Source organism: Oncorhynchus keta, chromosome 2, assembly GCF_023373465.1.
Source record: "Oncorhynchus keta strain PuntledgeMale-10-30-2019 chromosome 2, Oket_V2, whole genome shotgun sequence".
Classification (NCBI taxonomy): Eukaryota; Metazoa; Chordata; class Actinopteri; order Salmoniformes; family Salmonidae; genus Oncorhynchus; species Oncorhynchus keta.
In genome coordinates this window covers 44,469,475-44,492,364 of record NC_068422.1, presented here as the reverse complement: position 1 = coordinate 44,492,364, position 22,890 = coordinate 44,469,475, and the positions used below count along the sequence as shown (strand labels likewise).

The following is a 22,890-nucleotide window of genomic DNA, read 5'->3' as shown; positions in this document are numbered from 1 at the left end:
CTGTAGACCCTGCCACATGCCTCTTGTGTCTGAGCCATTGAATTGAGATTCCACTTTGTCTCTGTACTGACGCTTAGCTTTTTAATAGCCTTGCGGAGGGAATAGCTGCATTGTTTATATTCGGACATGTTACCAGACACCTTGCCCTGATTAAAAGCAGTGGTTCGCGCTTTCAGTTTCACGCGAATGCTGCCATCAATCCACGGTTTCTGGTTTGGGAATGTTTTTATCGTTGCTATGGGAACGACATCTTCGACGCACGTTCTAATGAACTCGCACACCGAATCAGCGTATTCGTCAATATTTTCATCTGACGCAATACGAAACATGTCCCAGTCCACGTGATGGAAGCAGTCTTGGAGTGTAGAGTCAGCTTGGTCTGACCAGCGTTGGACAGACCTCAGCGTGGGAGCCTCTTGTTTTAGCTTCTGCCTGTAGGCAGGGATCAGCAAAATGGAGTCGTGGTCAGCTTTTCCGAAGGGGGCGGGGCAGGGCCTTATATGCGTCGCGGAAGTTAGAGTAACAATGATCCAAGGTTTTACCACCCCTGGTTGCGCAATCGATATGCTGATAAAATTTAGGGAGTCTTGTTTTCAGATTAGCTTTGTTAAAATCCCCAGCTACAATGAATGCAGCCTCCGGATAAATGGTTTCCAGTTTGCAAAGAGTTAAATAAAGTTCGTTCAGAGCCATCGATGTGTCTGCTTGGGGGGATATATGTGTGGTCGGCTGTGATTATAATCGAAGAGAATTCTCTTGGAATATAATGCGGTCTACATTTGATTGTGAGGAATTCTAAATCAGGTGAACAGAAGGATTTGAGTTCCTGTATGTTTCCTTCATTACACCATGTCTCGTTAGTCATAAGGCATACGCCCCCGCCCCTCTTCTTACCAGAAAGATGTATGTTTCTGTCGGCGCGGTGTGTGGAGAAACCCGTTGGCTGCACCGCATCGGATAGCGTCTTCCCAGTGAGCCATGTTTCCGTGAAGCAGAGAACGTTGCAGTCTCTGATGTCCCTCTGGAATGCTACCCTTGCTCGGATTTCGTCAACCTTGTTGTCAAGAGACTGGACATTGGCAAGAAGAATGCTGGGGAGTGGTGCGCGATGTGCCCTTGTTCTGAGTCTGACCAGAAGACCGCTACGTTTCCCTCTTTTTCGGAGTCGTTTTCTTGGGTCGCTGCATGCGATCCATTCCGTTGTCCTGTTTGTAAGGCAGAACACAGGATCCGCGTCGCGGAAAACATATTCTTGGTCGTACTGATGGTGAGTTGACGCTGATCTTATATTCAGTAGTTCTTCTCGACTGTATGTAATGAAACCTAAGATGACCTGGGGTACTAATGTAAGAAATAACACGTAAAAAAACAAAAAACTGCATAGTTTCCTAGGAACGCGAAGCGAGGCGGCCATCTCTGTCGGCGCCGGAAGTTGGAAATGTGTCGTTCTGAACAAGGCAGTTAACCCACTGTTCCTAGGTCATTTTAAATAAGAATTTGTTCTTTAACTGACTTGTTGTCCTTTTAGTGGTCTGTGAGGTGCCGTCGATCCTCAACTTCAACCTGGGCAAACGTCCCACCATAAAGAATGAAGTTACAAGGAAAGAGCTGGAAATCAGAATTGAGGGCCCTGAAAAAGTTCTTGAAATGCTGTCCAGCATACACAGAACATAAATATAAATGCAACATGTAAAGTGTTGGTCCCATGTTTCATGAGCTAAAATAAAAGATCCCTGAAATTTTCCATACACAAAGAAGCTTATTTCTCCCAAATGTTGTGCACAAATGTGTTTATATCCCTGTCAGTGAGCGTTTCTCCTTTACCAAGATAATACATCCACTGTCCAGGTGTGGCATATCAAGAAGCTGATTAAACAGCATGATCATTATACAGGTGCACTTTGTGCTGGGGACACTAAAAGGCCACTCTAAAATGTGCAGTTTTGTCACAAAACACAATGCCACAGATGTCTGAAGTTTTCTTTTTACCCCTTTTTGTCCAATTGGTAGTTAGTCTTGTTCCATCCCTATGGACTTGGGAGAGGTGAAGGTTGAGAGCCATGCACCCTCCAAAACACGACCCTGCAAGCAGCACTGCTTCTTGACACACAGGTCGCTTAACTCGGAAGCCAGCCGCACCAACGTGTCGGAGGAAACACCGTCCAGCTGGCGGCCAGGGGGCAGCTTGCAGGCGCCCGGCCCGCCATAAGGAGTCACTAGAGCGCGATGGGACAAGGAAGTCCCGGCTGGCCAAACCCTCCCCTAACTGCGATGCAGTGGCTTAGACCGCGCTGTCTGCATTATTTCTTGATGTGCATCAGTTCTAGCGTATTAATATGTTTTACAAAAAAGGGGTTGGAAATAGGCATCTCCATAATGACAATCTACAGTTTAATTAAGAAGTTTACATACACTTAGGTTGGAGTCATTAAAACTCGTTTTTCAACCACTCCACAAATTTCTTGTTAACTATAGTTTTGGCAAGTCGGTTAGGACATCTACTTTGTGCATGACAAAAGTAATTTTTCCAACAATTGTTTACAGACAGATTATTTCACTGTATCACAATTCCAGTGGGTCGGAGGTTTTGATTTGATTTGATTTGGATCTCTTTTAGTCCCCATTTGGACTACTCTTCCAAGAGTCCTTAAACATTAAAATACAATTTATAATACAAAACACTTTAACATATAACACACTATTACAAACATATATAATATACTAGCATAATGACCCAATAAATACTCTAAAAAATATATATTCTTCATCTACTATAGTCCCACAACATTTCTATATACTATATTTAAATTGTTTTAAAATAATATTTAAATGTATATATTGAAAGGTTTCTAGTTTGCGCAGTTAATTTATTCCATTTCTTTATTGCTCTAAATCGAAATGTTCTTTTGCCTATTTCTCTTTTCTGTCTGGATAACACAGATGGTGGACAATCTATTCCTAGTATTTACGGAATGTATATCTCTTACCAACTGAATACCGTTGTGAATAGAACTTGGCCGTTTTAAATTATGTATATTATAAAATAAGCATGTTTTTTTCAATTATCTTCTCAGTTGATGACTAACCAAGAACATTGAGCATGACTGCAACAGAAGAACCATATTTCCACCTTAAAACAATCCTTGCAGCTTTATTCTGTGCATTCTGCAGCCTCCTAACTTTACTTGATGATGCATTTCCCCAGACCACTGAACAGTAGTTCACCTGACTCTCAATTAATGGTTGTGTTATTTGCTGAATAATTTTTCCTGGTAAATATTTAGCTATCCTTCTGATTATGCATGCTGTTTAAATATTTTTTTTTTTTACATAGATTAGTTATTTGAGACGACCATGATAAGCAGTTGTCTAGCTGCACTCCCAATAGTTTGGTTTCTGCCACTTCTTCAATTTGTACTCCTCCCATACTTAATTGTATCCCATGCTGTTTTGGCCTTTTCCTAGTTGAACAGACCAACATAACTTTGGTTTTCTTGGTGTTTAAAACAAGTTTGTTTTGGCAAACCCACTTCCTGATATTCTCCAAATCTCCTTGTAAAGCCTGCTGTACCTATTGAACTGATTGTCTTGCTGCATAAATTGTAGAATCATCTGCAAATATAGTAGCTTGAGTTTCAACCAAGGCATAGGGAAGGTCGTTGGTATATATTAAGTAAAGAAGTGGCCCAAGGCAGCTGCCCTGCGGTAATTCCACAGTTTTACACATTAAGGGAAGAAAATGATCCATTGATATAGGTGGTATGTTTCCTGTCAGTTAGATATGACTGTACCCAATTCAATGCTACCTCCTTAAAACCATAATGCATTAATTTTGTCAAAATTATTTCATTATCCACTAAATCAAATGCTGCACTGAAATCTAAAAATAGTACACCTACAAATTTGCCATTATCCATAGCATTGAGCCACTGGTCAGTCATGTCAACCAATGCAGTGGTAGTGGAATGGTTTACATACACTAAGTTGACTCTGCCTTTAAACAATTCCAGAAATTGATGTTATGGCTTTAGAATCTTCTGACGCTAATTGACATAATTTGAGTCAATTGGAGGTGTGGATGTATTTCAAAGCCTACCTTCAAACTCAGTGCCTATTTGCTTGACATCATGGGAAAATCTTTAAAAAATCAGCCAAGACCTCAGAGAAAAAACATTTGGAGTTTGCCAAAAGGCACCTAAAGTTTGGAGTTGCCAAAAGGCACCTAAAGACTCAGACCATGAGAAACAAGATTCTCTGGTCTGATGAAACCAAGATAGAACTCTTTGACCTGAATGCCAAGCGTCACGTCTGGAGGAAACCTTGCACCATCCCTATGCTGAATCATGGTGGTGGCAGCATCATGCTGTGAGGATGTTTTTCAGTGGCAGGGACTGGGAGAAAAATCAGGATCGAGGGAAAGATGAACAGAGCAAAGAACAGAGAGATCCTTGATGAAAACCTGCTCCAGAGCGCTCAGCTCTCCAGAAATGTTCAATCCGTTTCAAGTCCAGGCTCTGGCTTGGCCTCTCAAGGACATTCAGAGACTTGTCCCGAAGCCACTCCTGCGTTTTATTGGCTGCGTGCTTAGGGTCTTTGTCCTGTTGGAAGGTAAACCTTCGCATCAGTCTGAGGTCAGACCTGAAAATAGCTGTGCAGCAATGTTCCCGATCCAACCTGACAAAGCTTGAGAGTATCTGCAGAGAAGAATGGGAGAAACTCCCCAAATACAGGTGTGCCAAGCTTATAGGAAAGCAAATGTAATTCCGCTACCCAAAAATAGTAAAGCCCCCTTTACTGGCTCAAATAGCCAACCAATCAGCCTGTTAACAATACTTAGTAAACTTTTGGAACAAATTGCATTGGACCAGATACAATGCTATTTTACAGTAAAAAAATTGACAGACTTTCAGCACTATTTTAGGGAAGGACATTCAACAAGCACAGCACTTACCCAAATGACTGATGATTGGGCTGAGAGAAATTGATGATAAAAAGATTGTGGGAGCTGTTTTGTTAGTCTTCAGTGCTGCTTTTGACATTATCGATCATCGTCTGCTGATGGAAAAACGTATGCGTCATGGTTTTACACCCCCTGCTATATTGTGGATAAAGAGTTACCTGTCTAACAGAACACAGAGGGTGTTCTTTAAAGGAACTCTCTCCAACATAATCTAGGTAGAATCAGGAATTCCCCATGGCAGCTGTCGAGGCTCCTTACTTTTTTCAATCTTTACTTCTGACATTCCACTGGCCTTGAGTAAAGCCAGTGTGGCTATGTATGCGGACGAATCAACACTACACACGTCAGCTCTAGAGCTCCGTCAGAGTGAACATCAGGTTCTTAGTCACCTCCCTGACCAAGGCCCTTCTCCCCCGATTGCTCAGTTTGGCCAGTTGGCCAGCTCTAGGAAGAGTCTTGGTGGTTCCAAACTTCTTCCATTTAACAATGATGGAGGCCACCGTGTTCTTGGACTTTCAATGCTGTAGAAGTTTGATACCCTTCCCCACAATCCTGTCTTGGCACTCTACGGACAACTCCTTCAACCTCATAGCTCAGTTTTTGCTCTGACATGCACTGTCAACTGTGGGATCTTATATAAACAGGTGTGTGCCTTTCCAAATCATGTCCAATCAACTCAATTTACCACAGGTGAAAGAATCAAGGATGATCAATGGAAACAGGATGCACCTGAGCTCAATTTTGAGTCTCATACTGTAGCAAGGGGTCTGAATATTTATGTAAATAAGGTATCTGTTTTTTTAATCTTTAATACATTTTGCTAAAATGTCTTAACTGTTTTTGCTTTGTCATTGTGGGGTATTGTGTGTAGATTGCAGAGGACATTTTTTAAGTTAATCCATTTTTTGAATAAGGCTGTAACATAGGTAAATGTGGAAAATGTCAAGGGGTCTGAATACTTTCCGAAGGCACGGTATGTAGGTCCGAATCTGCTGACTTAATGTATGCGCTTTAGAATGGTTAAATCTCAGTTAAATTTTACAATTTGTGTAGCATGTTAATTAGCCACTATCGGGAACCACCGTCAGCAACCCACATACCTTTATAACTGTCACTTTAGTGTTAGTTTCCTTTCATTTGTAGCCTACATTTTGCATCAGTCCATTCAATTCCGTTTACCTTTCTTTCCTCGGTCACATCCATGTAGTAGTTCCTGAGGGTCGCTAGCATTAGTGGATCATATTAGGCTAACATCATTTTGGGACATGTAGCCTATTTTGAATCATTATGGAACTCATAGTCTCATAGAGCTCATAGTCCACACATAGCAGTTTAAACCTGGAGCCTGGCGCACGGTTCACAATGACTGGACCGCTGTCATACAGTTCCATGATGAGTGAGGATTAGAATAGATTAGTAGGACTATTGTTCAACCCCTATTTGACACTTTTCCCCCACGGATTGAACTTGAATATCAACTTTCAGGATGAACCAAACCACTATTTTGATTTCTCAATATATTGTGTGCGTAAAGGCTCTCCAAACCTGTTTTTCATACATACTTTCCGAACCCTAATATTTGCCTAAATAATCTACAATATTTTAATTTTTTTATTTACTAATTAGTGCTGAAATGGAGACGAAAATGTTTACATTTAAATGGATTTCTTTCATTGATCACTATATTCTGAACCCATTTTCTATACGTATTCTAGCGAATCTGTCGACAAAATTCGAATTAAAGGTACACCGTATTTAAAGGGATGGCTTAAAATAAATGTACTGAAAACCCTATTGAATGAAAACTCCACAAATCTGTTGGACAGCTAGTGGGAGGGTTTTCAGAGGTTGAAATACATTTATTCAGTGCTTGCAAGGTAGACACACCTATAGAGCGCATTACGCGCCAGCATTTGGTAAGTCTGAATAGCAACTACTGAGAAGTGCCTAGAAAATGCGTACATTTCCTAAATCTGAATCGGGCCCTTCGTCATTATATGTATCAATCTATTCAAACTATAGCACACACACACACACACACTTGATCAACATAGATGATTTTCCTTGCTAGTTGTAGGTATTGGAACCTTCTATCGTTTTTACTCTCTTGCCATTTAGGTTGTTGATCACCAAATGTATTTCTCTCCATAGGTGCGTTGTTTAAAAGATCATGGTCGAGTTTGAAATAGATGACGGACTGTCATTCTTTTGAAGAAAAACAGTCAGGTATGTGCAAAACCCATAACCCATAAACCCATAACCTTACTAGACATGTGAAAACCATCAGTATATACATTGAACAAAAATATAAATGCAGCAATTTCAGAGTTCCAGTTGATATTAGGAAATCAGTCAATTGAAATAAATTCATTAGGTCCTAGTCTATGGATTTCACAACTGGAAATCTGTTGGTCACAGATCCCTTAAAAAAGATAGGGTCGTGGATCAGAAAACCAGTCAGTATCTGGTGTGACCACCACTTGCCTAATGTAGCTCGACACATCTCCTTCCATATAGTTGATCAGGCTGTTGATTGTGGTCTAAGGAATGTTGTCCCATTCCTCTTCAATGGATGTGCTAAGTATCTGGATTTTGCAGAGAATTGGAACATGCTGTGTATGCAAACAGAGCATCCCAAACATGCTCAATGGGTGACATGCCTGGTGAGTATGCAGGCCATGGAAGAACTGGGACATTGTCATCTTCCAGGAATTGGGTACAGATACTTGTCATTATCATTCTGAAATATGAGGTGATGGCGGCGGATGAATGGCACTACAATGGGCCTCAGGATCTCGTCACGGTATTACTGTGCAATGAAATTGCCATCGATAATAAATGCAATTGTGTTTGTTGTCCATAGTTTATGCCTGCTCATACCATAACCCCACTGCCACCATTAGGCTCTCTGTTCACAACATTGACATCAGCCAGTGGTGGGAAATGTACCCAATTGTCATACCAGAGTAAAATTAAAGTTAGGGGGAGTTCACCCATTGAGCATGTTTGGGATGCTCTGTATCGACGTGTACGACAGCATTTTCCAATTCCCTGCAAAATCATATTTAGCAATCTCACTAGGATAAAGACCTCCTCCATTCCTGCCATTATTGAAAGAGATCGTGATACTTCACATCTCAAAATAGGGCTACTTAATGTTAGATCCCTCACTTCAAAGGTAGTTAAAGTCAATGAACTAATCACTAATCATAATCCTGATGTGATTGGCCTGACTGATACATGGCTTAAGCCTGATGAATTTGCTGTGTTAAATGAGGCCTTACCTCCTGGTTACGCTAGTGACCATATCCCCCGTGCATCCCGCAAAGGCGTAGGTGTTGCTAACATTTACAAATTTCAATTTACAAAGAGAATAATGACGTTTTCGTCTTTTGAGCTTCTAGTCATGAAATCTATGCAGCCTAATCAATCACTTTTTATAGCTACTGTTTACAGGCCTCCTGGGCCATATACAGCATTCCTTAATGAGTTCCCTGAATTCCTATCGGACCTTGTAGTCATAGCAGATAATATTCAAATTTTTGGTGATTTTAATATTCACATGGAAAAGTCCACAGACCCACTCCAAAAGGCTTTCGGAGCCATCATTGACTCCAACATGTCTCTGGGCCTACTCACTGTCACAGTCATACTCTGGACCTAGTTTTGTCCCATGGAATAAATGTTGTGGATGTTAATGTTTTTCCTCATAATCCTGGACTATCGGACCACCATTTTATTATGTTTGCAATTGCAACAAATAATCAGCTCAGACCCCAACCACGGAGCATCAAAAGTCGTGCTATAAATTCTCAGACAACCCAAAGATTCCAGACTCCCTCTGCCTACCCAAGGACATCAGAGGACAACAATCAGTTAACCACCTAACTGAGGAACTCAATTTAACCTTGAGCAATACCCTAGATGCAGTTGCACCCCTAAAAACTAAAAACATTTGTCATAAGAAACTAGCTCCCTGGTATACAGAAAATACCCTAGTTCTGACGCATCCTTCCAGACAATTGGAATGGAAATGGCGCCACACCAAACTGGAAGTCTTCCGACTACCTTGGAAAGACAGTACCGTGCAGTATCGAAGAGCCCTCACTGCTGCTCAATCATCCTATTTTTCCAACTTAACTGAGGAAAATAAGAACAATCTGAAATGTATTTTTGATACTGTCCCAAAGCTAACTAAAAATCAGCATTCCCCAAGAGAGGATTGCTTTCACTTCAGCAGTAATAAATTCATGAACTTCTTTGAGGAAAAGATCATGATCATTAGAAAGCAAATCACAGACTCCTCTTTAAATCTGGGTATTCCTCCAAAGCTCAGTTGTCCTGAGTCTGCACAACTCTGCCAGGACCTAGGATCAAGAGAGACACTCAAGTGTTTTAGTACTATATCTCTTGACACAATGATGAAAATAATCATGGCCTCTAAACCTTCAAGCTGCATACTGGACCCTATTCCAACTAAACTATCGAAAGAGCTGCTTCCTGTGCTTGGCCCTCCTATGTTGAACATAATAAACGGCTCTCTATCCACCGAATGTGTACCAAATTCACTAAAAGTGGCAGTAATAAAGCCTCTCTTGAAAAAGCCAAACCTTGACCCAGAAAATATAAAAAAACTATCGGCCTATGTCGAATCTTCCATTCTTCTCAAAATTTCAGAAAAAGATGTTGTGCAGCAACTCACAGCCTTCCTGAAGACAAACAATGTATGCTTCAGTCTGGTTTTAGACCCCATCATAGCACTGAGACTGCACTTGTGAAGGTGGTAAATTAGCTTTTAATGTCGTCAGACCGAGGCTCTGCATCTGTCCTCGTGCTCCTAGACCTTAGTGTTGCTTTTGATACCATCGTTCACAACATTCTTTTGGAGAGATTGGAAACCCAAATTGGTCTACACGGACAAGTTCTGGCCTGGTTTAGATCTTATCTGTCGGAAAGATATGAATCTGTCTCTGTGAATGGTTTGTCCTCTGACAAATCAACTGTAAATTTCGGTGTTCCTCAAGGTTCCGTTTTAGGACCACTATTGCTTTCACTATATATTTTACCTCTTGGCGATGTCATTCGAAAACATAATATTAACTTTCACTGCTATGCGGATGACACACAGCTGTACATTTCAATCAAACATGGTGAAGCCCCAAAATTGACCTCGCTAGAAGCCTGTGTTTCAGACATATGGAAGTGGATGGCTGCAAACTTTCTACTTTTAAACTCGGACAAAACAGAGATGCTTGTTCTAGGTCCCAAGAAACAAAGAGATATTCTGTTGAATCAATTAATAAATTAATCTTGATGGTTGTACAGTCGTCTAAAATAAAACTGTGAAGGACCTTGGCGTTACTCTGGCGTTAGACTGTTTCAAGGACAGCTTTTTTCCATCTCTGTAACATTGCAAAAATCAGAAACATTGTCCAAAAATGATGCAGAAAAATGAATCCATGCTTTTGTTACTTCTAGGTTAAACTACTGCAATGCTCTACTTTCCAGCTACCTGGATAAAGCACTAAATAATCTTCAGTTAGTGCTAAATACGGCTGCTAGAATCCTGACAAGAACCAAATAATTTGAGCATATTACTCCAGTACTAGCCTCCCTACACGGGCTTCCTGTTAAGGCATGGGCTGATTTCAAGGTTTTACTGCTAACCTACAAAGCATTACATGGGGTTGCTCCTACCTATCTTTCCAATTTGGTCCTGCCGTACATACAGTACCTACACGTACGCTACAGGCACAAGACCCAGGCCTCCTAATTGTCCCTAGAATTTCTATGCGAACAGCTGGAGGCAGGGCTTTCTCCTATAGAACTACATTTTTATGGAATGGTCTGCCTACCCATGTGAGAGACGCAGATTCAGTCTCAACCTTTAAGTCTTTACTGAAGACTCATCTCTTCAGTGGGTCATATGATTGAGTGTAGTCTGAAGGTGAACGGAAAGGCTCTGGAGCAATGAACCGCCCTTGTTGTCTCTGCCTGGCCAGTTCCCCTCTCTCCACTGGGATTCTCTGCCTCTAACCCTACTACAGGGGCTGAGTCACTGGCTTACTGGTGCTCTTCCATGCCGTCCCAAGGAGGGGTGCGTCACTTGAGTAGGTTGAGTCACTGATGTGATCTTCCTGTCTGGGTTGTGCCCTGGAGGAGATCTTTGTGGGCAATACTCGGCCTTGTCTCAGGATGGTAAGTTGGTGGTTGAAGACATCCCTCCAGTGGTGTGGGCGCTGTGCTTTGGCAAAGTGGGTGGGGTTATATCCTGCCTGTTTGGGGGTATCATCAGATGGGGCCACACTGTCTCAGCCTCCAGTATTTATGCTGCAGTAGTTTGTGTTGGGGGGCTCGGGTCAGTCTGTTATATGTGGAGTACTTCTGTCTTATCCGGTGTCCTGTGTGAATTTAAGTATGCTCTTTCTTTCTCTCGGAGGACCATGCCTCAGGACTACCTGGCATGATGACTCCTTGCTGTCCCCAGTCCACCTGGCCGTGCTGCTGCTCCAGTTTCAACTGTTCTGCCTGCGACTATGGAACCCTGACCTGTCCCAGACTTGCTGTTTTCAACTCTCTAGGGAACGCAGGAGCAGTAGAAATACTCTTAATGATCGGCTATAAAAAGCCAACTGACATTTACTCCTGAAGGTGCTGACTTGCTGCACCCTCGACAACTACTGTGATTATTATTATTTCACCATGCTGGTCATTTATGAACATTTTGTCCATGTTCTGTTATAATCTCCACCTGGCACAGCCAGAAGAGGACTGGCCACCGCTCATAGCCTGGTTCCTCTCTAGGTTTCTTCCTAGGTTTTGGCCTTTCTAGGGAGTTTTTCCTAGCCACCGTGCCTCTACACCTGCATTGCTTGCGGTTTGGGGTTTTAGGCTGGGTTTCTGTACAGCACTTTGAGATATCAGCTGATGTAAGAAGGGCTATATAAATCAATTTGATTTGAAGTTAACTTAGAAAGTGAAAGTTACCCAGTAAAATCCTACTTGAGTCAAAGTCTAAAAAGTATTTGGTTTTAAATATACTTAAGTATCAAAAGTAAATGTAATTGCTAAAATATTCTTAAGTATCAAAAGCATAAAAATGTAAAATTCCTTAAATTAAGCAAACCAGACAGCACCATTTGTTTTTTATTGACGGATAGCCAGGAGCATGCTCCAACACTCAAGACATTTACAAACCAAGTGTGTTTCGTGAGTCTGCCAGATCCGAGGCAGTAGGGCTGACGAGGGATATTCTCTTGATAAGTGTGTGAATTAGACCATTTTCCTGTCCTGCTAAGCATCCAAAATGTAACTAGTACTTTTGGGTGCAAGGGAAAATAGTAAAAAGTACATAATTTTCTTGATAAATGTAGTGAAGTGAAAGTTGTCAAAAATATAAATAGTAAAGTACAGACACCCCCCAAAACTACTTCAGTAAAAATACTTAAAAGTACTTTATACCAATGACATTAGCAAACCCACACGACATACACACTGTCTGCCTTTTGCCCAGTACAGTTGAAATCGGGATTCATCCGTGAAGAGCACACTTTTCCACCGTATCAGTGGCCATCGAAGGTGTGCATTTGAACACTGAAGTCAGTTACAACGCTGAACTGCAGTCAGGTCAAGACCCTGACGACATGCACGAAGATGACCTTCCCTGAGATGGTTTCTGACAGTAGAAATTCTTCAGTTGTGCAATCCCAGAGTTTCATCAGCTGTCCGGGTGGCTTGTCTCAGGCGTAATGATCATGCTGTTTAATCAGCTTCTTGATATGCCACACCTGTCAAGTGGATGGATTATCTTGGCAAAGGAGAAATGCTCACTAACAGGAATGTAAACAAACTTGTGCACAAAATTGGAAATACACTTTTTGGGCATGAAGCTTTTTCAGCTCATGAAAAACGTGTTCATGTTGCGTTTATATTTTTGTTCTGTGTATGTGTTTTGTAAGGCAATGAACATGATTAACACTCAAACTCAACAGCACTTTGCCAAAATGGAAGTGTGAGCAGTTGATTCGCAAGGGAGTCTTGGAGCATATCACGTCTTGGATCAAATACCATACCTTTGTTTCGGCAGAGAGGATTACATATTGAGTGATACAATTGCTTCAGGTCATGCCATTTTGAAAAAGTGCTTTAAAAACAATACTTAATACATACTTAGCACGAGGACATGTATTACTTGGTCAGTTTTGTTTTACATTGATTGTGTAGTGCATGACAAATCCACAGCTGGCATGTTAGTGTTTTTACAATAATTACCTAAATACATTGTCCAAACAACCTTTTTTAGTACTCAAAAGGTTGACTGTACAGCAGTGCATCAGGGTTGAACATTTTTGTAAAATTTTATAAAAAGGGCATGTGTATCAAAACTTTACATTTGTAAATACTGTACTGCGCTTTTGGTTGATACTTTAAAAATACCATAAATAATTTTATTAAACAAGTAGCTAAACCATTTCTGTGATTCATTTTGTGTGACTAAGAGAGGTTTCAGCTTTACGCTTACAGTACCATTCATCGCAGACAGACCAAAACGTAAAGTTAAGTACTTTAATGGAGTGTGTTTGGTGATCAAACTGGAATGTTATTTATACATTAAAACATATAATTGACGCTCAGACCTACCAACACAGCATGATGCTGGAGGATAGTCTGTTCGTTACCTTCAAATAACCTAACAGACTACCTGCCTCTACAGAGAGAATACTTCATAGAAACTTCTGATCGACCATCACAAAAAAAGGGTCTCGCGTTAATCTCAATATAATAAAATAAAAATATATATTTTATATACACACAAAAACGAGTCATGCATATTACCCTAGTAGCTGAAAATAGTTAACGTTCTGTTCCACTTACCCACAACCTGTGCAGTCAAACCCACCATCCCAAGAGGAAGGTGTAGCACAGTGATTTTGTAAGAGTGTACAAAATCATATTGTGGACCACTTGCCACATTAAGCATGGGCAGTCATCCCTATACTAAGGTTAAGGGAAGGAAACGGTTTCACAAATGTCAACGTAGTTTGGGGAGTAGCATTGTTCTGAGTAGTAGGGAACTCCTACGCCGAGAGAGAGGTAGGGGCGATCTTACGAAGGAGCTTGTTGAGGGCTGTAATCTTCTCCTCTAAGATGAAGTTCTTTTTCTCAGCAGTCTTCTGCCGCTGCTCAGTGACCTGCAGTGCCTTCATCAGCTGGGAGTTCTCCACATACAGGTCCTTCAGCATGATGTCCGACTTGGCATTCTTCGCCAGCTGTGGGAGGGAAAGGGACAATTAAATAGTCAGATTTTCAGGACATGTTTCTCTGACTCTGCTGATTGTCTCATATGAACGGTAAACTGACCTGCTCCTTCAGCTGGTTGACCTTCTCCTGCAGAATCATGCGCACACTCTTCAGCTTGGTCTCCACCTCCTCCATCCTCTCCTGCATGTCCCCCATCACCTTTTCATATTGCTCCTGAGCACCAACAGAGAGAGAGAGCATTTAGACCATGTCAACATCATACACATTTCCTGTGGTGCAGTAAAGTACCTGCTGCAGGCCCATCTGGGCACTGGCTTGCTGGGCCTGTGTGCGGAGGGTCTCCTCCAGCTGCTGCCCCCTGCGCCGCTCCTCTGCCAGCTGGGCCTGGAGGTGTGCCAGCTGCTCCCTAGACCCCAGTCCTGCCTGCTCCCTGAACTGCTGCAGCTGCTGGGCATGCTGGACCTGGGCCAGGGTCAAGGCTGTCTCTGCCCGCAGTGCCTGCACAAAAAAAAAAAAACTGTGCTTGAGCATCGACTACATTGTAGTCAGATTTGCATCCCAAACTATTCTTGCTCAAACGGATCCCCTCAAACATGCTGATAGACTCAATAGGACATAAGAATGGAGTTTGGACATTTTCATGAAAGGAATTAGCCTAAACTTTCACAAGCCTGAGGGGGAGGATTAGTGCAAACGTGGACCATGGTGTTAGTTGCTTAATTTGAGTTTAAATTGGCAAACCTGCTTTCAGTTTAGAGATTTGGTGCCTCAGCAAAAGTAAATTGATAAATGTTTTGACCAAAATGTGTGGCGTAACCACCTGGTCCTGTGCCTCCGCCCAAGCAGCCTCCAGTTGTGCCTGTTTGCTCTTCATAGTCAGGCACTCCTGGGTCAGACTCTGTACCTCGAAGTCTTGGCCCTGCAGCTGACACACCTGAAGGAAACAAAGCACAACCGTGAACTTCAACCTACATTTCAGAAAGACTACCAAAGACACTGGTCACCAATGTTCCCTCACATTTTTTGGGGCACTGAACAACTTTTAGCTCTTGTTTGCGGAAACTTGAACGTGGTGAGAATTTGGTGCAACTTCCAGCGTGCATTTAATAGTGAACACTGAGGCTGTACCCTTACAGTTTTAGACAATAGCCAATAGGCATAATGTAGGCCTACCAACAACACAAAAGAGCAAATCCCATAACATTTTCACATAGAAATAGGCTTCTATGATATAGGTCAGTAGCCTAAATGTGGTGTTCAATGCAGCCTATATTGCATGAGACTTAAAAAAGTACATTACGAAGGACTTGACATTAATTCATTATTTTTTTACTTGGTCTTCAACACCATGGGCCAAATAGGTGACTGTAAATTGCATTGTGTTATATGACACAAAAAAAACACTTTACAAAATCAAAAGTATTATTATTACTATACAGAGAATAAGACAATGCAAAGGGCTAGCCTCCATATTGGCTTATTGCCCCTTTTTATTACGACATACGCTTCTTACCGGACTGGCTTTTCAAAGACAGATTGAAATGTAGCCGACACGTTTTGCTCTCTTGTAGGAAGCAGTAACTCCCCATTGCTGACCTATACTCATCTATAACTGGGCTAATAACTCGCTAACTAGCAAAGAATATCAACAAATGTGCACATCTGAACTGAACGTGCATTCACTCGCAGGGGATTGAAAGACAGCTCGTGGGCTACCCTGTAGTGTTCTGCCTCTGCCTACAAAAACCAGACTCATTTGCTTTGATTTGTTGCATTAAAAAACGGATATAATGTTGATTCGTCTGCGGGGCCCGGCATTTCTTCTGCACCGCAGTCCTAGAGGAGGTGCGCGGCCGCGCGCAGCTTTGAGGGAACATCACTGGTGATCCAAGATACACCCCCGGTGTTGTTTCCAATCGAGAGCAAGCGAAGCATAATGGGCTGAAAAAGCAAGGAGGTAGAGAGCCAAGCACGAGCCAGCAAGATCTCATTGGTGCGTAATAGCATGCATTTGCATAGTGTCATTAGGGAAAAGCCTAATAACTCAATTCGCCCTTGCACTCCTAAATGTCATTTTTTTTTACTTTTAGAAATGGTCAAGTCTACAAAACTTGGCCCCCTCTCATTAACAGATTCTAGTTTTGGGAGCAGAAATTAATTGAGATCGAATGTTTCATCAATGAGAACATTTGCAGAATGTTGGCCAAGTCCCATCTAACGCCGTCTTCTCCCACTGGACTTCCTCTCAATCTCCAGATTTGATGGCGAGAAGAAGTGCTAAACCGATGCTTCAGATTTATACAGCCGGTGAGACATCTGTCTCCTATCTGTGCTACTATGTTAACTTACTGCCCATCACATCAACTGCCTCAGTGTTATATGTTGTTGAACAAGGAAGAATAGCTTCAGGAGCAAGTGACATAGTCCTACCTCGTGGAGCAGCTCCTGGTTTCGAAGGCGCAGGCTCTGGCACTCCTCCTGTAGGGCCATGGTGGCGGCCTCCTCATGATGTTTCTGGGCCAGATGCAGCTGCTCCTTCTCCCTACTCAGCCTGCCCATGCTGGCCTCCAGCTCCTTTACCTGATGATCAGCACACAACAATCAAGTCCGTCAAAGAGCTGTTGTATCAATACTCTATATTAAAGAGCAAATTCAGGAGCAGCAAAAAGTGAGGCGATATTTCTAAGCGTTTTCATCGTCGGGATGTCACCCACCTTGTCCTGGGCCTCCTGCAACATCCTCTGGTGGTTGGCAACTTCCTGGTCCTGATCAGTCTTCACCTGACCCACAGCCTGGAGTTTGGAACGAAGCAGCTCTGTCTGGGAGTCCACGGAGCGAAGAGAATCCTGGAGCATCTCAACCTGTAAACAAAACATTCATACATAGTCAGAGGAAACCTAGCATTTAGTACTTGGAAGATGACAAGCCTCCCCCCAACAGAGATGCTATAGCCAAGTAGATCCTTCTCTCACTTTATGGGTCCTCTCCTCTGCCTCCCTCAGAAGCCTCTCCTTATCCTGCTCCAGCCACTGGTGCTTCAGGGTCAGGCTGGTCAGCGAGGACTCCACCTCTGACAAACGTTGGAGCTAAGAACAAACAAAACATTCAAGAACCAAGGTTCATTAATCAGACCCGTTAGCTAGACGATCAAAATGTGTTTAAAAAAAAAAAATGCTGAACAAGAAATTGGCTTACATTCTTCACAATTTAGACCAAACTTTGTATCAAGACCAGGGATGGTCAACTTTGATAAGAGAAACTCAAACGGAACACATCACGAGGGGCCGCAGTGGCTCGTGGGTTTGCGTACTCAAACTTTTGACTGGTACTGTGTGTGTGTGTGTGATAAATATATATAATTATTGTTCTGTCCCAAAGGTCACCCATATATACCTTTTCCTTGGTGGTGTAGAGCTCTCTCTCCAGCAGCTCCTTGTCATGCTGCCAGGCTGCCTGCAGGTGGAACCTCTCCCTCTCCAGCTGGGTGGAGGTCTCCTGGAGCTGCCTGGCTGCGGCCGCCCCCTCCTCCTGCTCCTGGGACACCTGCGCCAGCCGCTCTGTCAGCATCTGGACTGCCCCCTGGTCGCCACGGAGACGGGAACTCAACTCCGCGTTTTCGTTGCTCAGCTGCAGGTTCCGGGCGCTCATGTCCAGGAGCTCCTCACGGTATTTGGCGTTCTGAGCGGGAGGGGAGCGAGGAAGGGCTCATCAAACTGGGTCTTGGGTCATTGAGAATGTTCATGTGTCCATTGATCAAATGTAGGCTATGAAAATCTATAAGGCTGAAAGGGTCAGTTGAACTATGCAGGGTGATTATGGTAAAATGGAAACAAAAAAACTTTTGAAAACAAACCTCTTTGCAATGCCTCTCCTGCTCCTCCCTGTTCTTCTCATGTTCCTGCTCCACTTTGTCCAGTTTCTTTCTGATGGAATCAAAGATGGAAAGGAATGGTTCAATGCCGTGTAGACAGGATAAAGCTTAAATATGACATTTGTAAGCCCTATCTGAATTGAGCATTTTCTCACAGCGACATTACTGATGGATCAACTTACTTCTTCTGGATAATCTCCACCTCAAGTCTCTGGACATCCTGCTGTAACATGGCCAATCTGTCCTTCAGTGCACTGTTCTCACAGTTGACCTTGTCTAGCTGAGATCTAGCGTTGAAATAGTTGAGATGTGAGTTTCTCCTCAAATGCATTTTTCTGAGTAATAATTTCAGGGAAGAATTTACAATTTGACGCTAACATTTCGGTTCCAAATAAAACTGGGTGAAATCAATGCACTTCTGTGGTGAAGTAAAATGGACACGGGATTAGACAGGTAAACATTCAAATGATACAAATGTTATTCACACAAATGAAATCTACGAGCATGCACACCTAGGTGAAAACCATTCCGTTAGAGATAGTAAATTGTTAATGCATTCCAGACAGTTTGATGTTGGAGGTGTAGAAATGGTTGAAGTCAGTTTTTTATTATTATTATTTTTAAATGTACTTTTTACCCCTTTTTTCTCCCTAATTTTATGGTATCCAATTGGTACGGTCTTGTCCCATTGCTGCAACTCCTGTACGGACTCGGGAGAGGCGAAGGTCGAGAGCCATGCGTCCTCCGAAACACGACCCGCCAAGCCGCACTGCTTCTTGACACACTGATCCCGGAAGCCAGCCGCACCAATGTGTCGGAGGAAACACTGTTCAGCTGGCAACCTGAAGTCAGCGTGCATGCACCCAGCCGCCACAAGGAGTCGCTAGAGCGTGATGGGACAAGGACATCTCAGCCGGCCAAACCCTCCCCTAACCCGGACGATGCTGGGCCAATTGTGCGCCGCCTCAGGGGTCTCCCAGCCGCGGCCGACTGCGACACAGCCCAGGATCAAACCCGGATCTGTAGTGACGCCTCTAGCACTGCGACGCAATGCCTTAGACCACTGCACCACTCGGGAGGCCCAAGACAGAAGGTTTCTGAAGAGAAAAAGGTGAGGATCTCTTTCAGATGAGAGCTGGTCGGTTGCAATTAGTCATTCAAATCTCAGCATCCATATTTGGGGAATAAAACATTGCAATCAGGCAGGTGAAGGTTAGTCGTTCGAAGGTTGGTTTGATTTCTGGTGACCGGCCTGCACGTCACAAACCTGTGTGGACTGGCAGGGTCCATCACCATCTCCAGAGCCATGACCAGCTTCTCCATCTCCACCAGCTGCTCCTTCATCTTGCCTTTCTCCTTCTCAAAGGCCTCCTCCAACCCGTGGACCTCTGCCCGAGAGGACAGCAGCGCCTGCTGGAGCTGGACAATTCTGCCAGCTTTTCCTCTGAGGGAGTGCAGCTCACTCTCCTTGGTCTCCAGCTGGGCGTTCCGCAGCTCCTTTTCCCTATAGTGCTTATTAGACAGGGCTTCCGCCATCTCTAACAGACCTGCCATCTGCTTCATATCTGACACAAGGTGGTGTACCTCTGTGGATTTGGCCTCTCGCTGGGCCCTTAGATTAGAAACCAGGTTGAACGTTTCACTCAGTTGGGCTTTCAGCTCTTGGATGTGGTCTCGGAGTTTGGATGATTCCGTTTCCATTTCTACAATCTGGTTGGAGAGTTGGTCTGCCAGGCGGATGTAGTGGACGTTCTCCTGGCTCAAACTGTCCGTCTCTTCCCTCTCCAGGTCCAGGGTGGATTGGACCTGTGTGACCTTGGTTCGTTCCTGCCTCAAGGCTTCCTGTAGATTCTCCTCTGCCCTCTTCCATTGGTCTAACTCCTCAGTGACACAGTCAAGATCTGACTGCAGACGGTCAATGGTTGTCGTGCGTTTTCTCAGCTCCTCCTTCAGCTTTGCTCGGTCCATCTTCAGGGAGACCATCTCAGCAGACTGCCTTGAGCATTGCTCAACTTCGTTTCTCAGAGCCACCCGTGCCTTCTCCAACTCCCCCCTCAGGGTCGCCGTGTCTTCCTCTTTGGCCCTCAGTTGAACTTGCTGTTGTATGAAAGCACTGGACAGACGGCTGCAATTCTCTGCCAACATTTCTTTGTACTGAAGAAGTGTCTCAGATTCAGACCGTAGAATACGCAGCTCCTCGCTTAACTGAGACACCTCACTGAAGAGCGCTCTCCCTCTATCCCTCACCAACCCCAGCTCCTCTACAGCTTGCTGTTCAGAGGTCAGGCGCTCGGTCAAAGTCTCATGAAACGCCAGAGACACAGTGCTTTCCTCTAGCTGGGCACAAACCAAATCCAGTCTGGCCTGCAGTTGACTGCACTGACCGCAAGTCTCTTCCAGTTTAGCCTCTGACTGACTGTGCTGTATATGTGACTCAGAGGCCAGATCAGCCTGCTTTTGCAGACTGGCTGTGTGCTCCTTCAGCTGCGGAACCTCCTCCTGATGCTCCTCCTCCAGCCTCTTCCTTTCCACAGCGGCCCGGCTGCAGATCCTGGCCTGCTCCTCACTCACCCTCTCTGTGCTGTGGAGCCTCTCCCTGTGCCTCTCCTGCTCCGGTTCTTGCAGGCACTCACAGCGTAGCTGGTGCATGAGGCTGTGCTGGGCCTGCTGTGTCTTCATCTGAGACACCTGCTGCTCTGCCTCTTTCCTGATTACATAGCACAGACTGTTCACTTAGGCACACACACAAACTGCACACCATTCCCAGTTCACATACACACCATTGTTTTGTAAGTCCAGTGTATGTGTTATGACTTAAAGGGATGAAGTTGTAGGGACTACGGTTGGCACAAAAAATTACAATTTTTTGAATGAGAAACAGGTAGCCAACCTATACAACAATGTGAACTTGAAATGAATTGAGTTGAATGACAAAATACAGGCCAAGGGAGTAAGATAAGTTGGCTACACCCACCTTACGAGCAGCACTTCCTGGTCCATTCTGAGCTTCAGCTCAGCCTCCAGCTGGTCCTTCTCTGAGGTCAGCCCCTGGACCAGGTTACTGATCTCCCGGGCATAGTTCTGCTCCAGCTCAGCCTGTTCACGCTGGGCCCTTCTCTCCTGGTCAGTGCCCCAGGCTGGCCCTCCCAGGCCCCCGGAGCTGCGCTGTAGCTGGGCCTGCAGCTTCTCCACTTCCTCCCTGAGCTTCTTAACCTGCTCCTCCACCTGGGCCTTCTGCTCCTCCAGATCACTGATCTCCACCATGAAGCCCTGAGAGATGTCCTTCCTCTCCACCTCCATGTTCTGCCGCATCAGCTCCAGGCTGCGCTCGTAAAAGTTCACCTTTGAGGCGAGAATGATGAGGGGTCAGAGATATCCCAGAATTTGAAAAATGCACCTCCCATGTACTGACCTTCCTTTTTAATTGTATTATTTTTTTTTACATCTAGTTTCACTCAAATTACCTACAATTTTGGACCTCTTAATTTCACAACAAAATAATAGGAGACGATAATCAAAACAATACAAAAATGCGTGAGCCTGTCTGTCACAACGCCTCCTCTCTACCTTGGTCTCTAACTCAATCTTCAGGTCCTGCACCTCCTGGCTGTGCCTCTCCTTAAGCTGTCCCATGGCCATCTCAGTCTCAATGCTCACAACAAGACCTGGCAGACTCTCCAGAGAACCCAGGCCTGAGGGAACAGAAACAAAATAACCAAGGTTGTGCGAGTCACACCCAACGGGCTTTTACAGAGAGAAAAAAGATTGACATTTCCAATTCTTACCATTCTTATCGGCCACTTGAAGCTTTTTCCTCGACATGGGAGATGTGCCCCTCTTCATCTCCGGGTCATCTGAAGCACAATGGACATGATTACAGTAAAGAGTAGTTTAGTGACTTAAGCTAAACTGTGTAACTGGAGAGCTACGCAGTGGAGGAATGAGAAGGTGTGTGTATGTGCATTAGTTAACACTTTAGTATACAGTAGGTCTAAATAAATACACGGAACAAAAATAGAAAACGCAACATGTAAAGTATTGGTCCCATGTTTCATGAGCTGAAAGAAAGAAAGAAATCCAGACATTTTCCATACGCACAAAGCGTATTTCTCTCAAATTTTGTGCACAAATGTGTTTACATCCCAGATAGTGAGCGTTTCTCTTTTGCCAAGATAATCCATCTACTTGACAGGTGTGGCATATCCAGAAGCTGATAATGATCATTACACATGTGCACCTTGTGCTGGGGACAAAAGGCCACTTTAAAAATGTGCAGTTGTGTCACCCACAATGCCACAGATGTCAAGTTGAGGGAGTAACCACACCAGCTCAGGACCTCCAAATCCAGCTCCTTCACCTCGTGTGGGGGGCCCTCCAAGGACCACCCATGGCTGCACTACCTGCCCAGTCGTGAAATCCATAGATTAGGGCCTAATGAATGTATTTCAATTGACCGATTTCCTTATATGAACTAACTGAAATTGTTGCATGTTGCATTTATATTTTTTGTTCAGTACACATTTCAAAGTAAAGACTGAAAACGAGAAATTATATTTAAGTATGCTCTTAACACAGATTCTAGAGACAAAAGAAATCAGGTGAAAACAGGGATATACCTGAGTCTGACTCAGTAGTCAGTGATTGTCGGCTGGACCAGGCGTGTGTGGATGTGTCCCTTTCCTGTCTGGATCTCCTCCCCATCCACTGAGTCTTTAAAAAATCCACCTCCGAGTTCAACTCGTCATTCCGGTCCCGCAGCGCCTGTGACACACAACCTTGTCATTTAGCAGAGTGGTGA

General features: G+C 43.8%; 1 protein-coding gene across 2 annotated transcripts in view; it reads right to left on the bottom strand.

The window, feature by feature from the left end:
• Positions 1–12,090: 12,090 nt before the first annotated feature.
• The window catches only part of LOC118401018 (ninein-like protein), a 44,076-nt gene continuing 33,276 nt past the window's right edge, over positions 12,091–22,890 (bottom strand). Inside the window, exons 14-28 of one of the 2 annotated variants that reach the window (XM_035798140.2) lie at positions 22,709–22,853; positions 21,878–21,946; positions 21,660–21,784; positions 21,067–21,434; positions 19,360–20,799; positions 18,275–18,379; positions 18,075–18,144; positions 17,615–17,899; positions 17,194–17,307; positions 16,936–17,082; positions 16,652–16,801; positions 15,042–15,155; positions 14,510–14,719; positions 14,321–14,434; positions 12,091–14,229 (exon numbers count right to left, since the gene is read on the bottom strand). In XM_035798140.2, coding sequence (XP_035654033.1) covers positions 14,038–14,229; positions 14,321–14,434; positions 14,510–14,719; positions 15,042–15,155; positions 16,652–16,801; positions 16,936–17,082; positions 17,194–17,307; positions 17,615–17,899; positions 18,075–18,144; positions 18,275–18,379; positions 19,360–20,799; positions 21,067–21,434; positions 21,660–21,784; positions 21,878–21,946; positions 22,709–22,853 — 3,648 coding nt within the window. In that variant the 3' untranslated portion in view covers positions 12,091–14,037. The remainder of the gene's footprint in view (positions 14,230–14,320; positions 14,435–14,509; positions 14,720–15,041; positions 15,156–16,651; positions 16,802–16,935; positions 17,083–17,193; positions 17,308–17,614; positions 17,900–18,074; positions 18,145–18,274; positions 18,380–19,359; positions 20,800–21,066; positions 21,435–21,659; positions 21,785–21,877; positions 21,947–22,708; positions 22,854–22,890) is intronic. The other variant, XM_035798160.2, reaches the window with a different exon arrangement.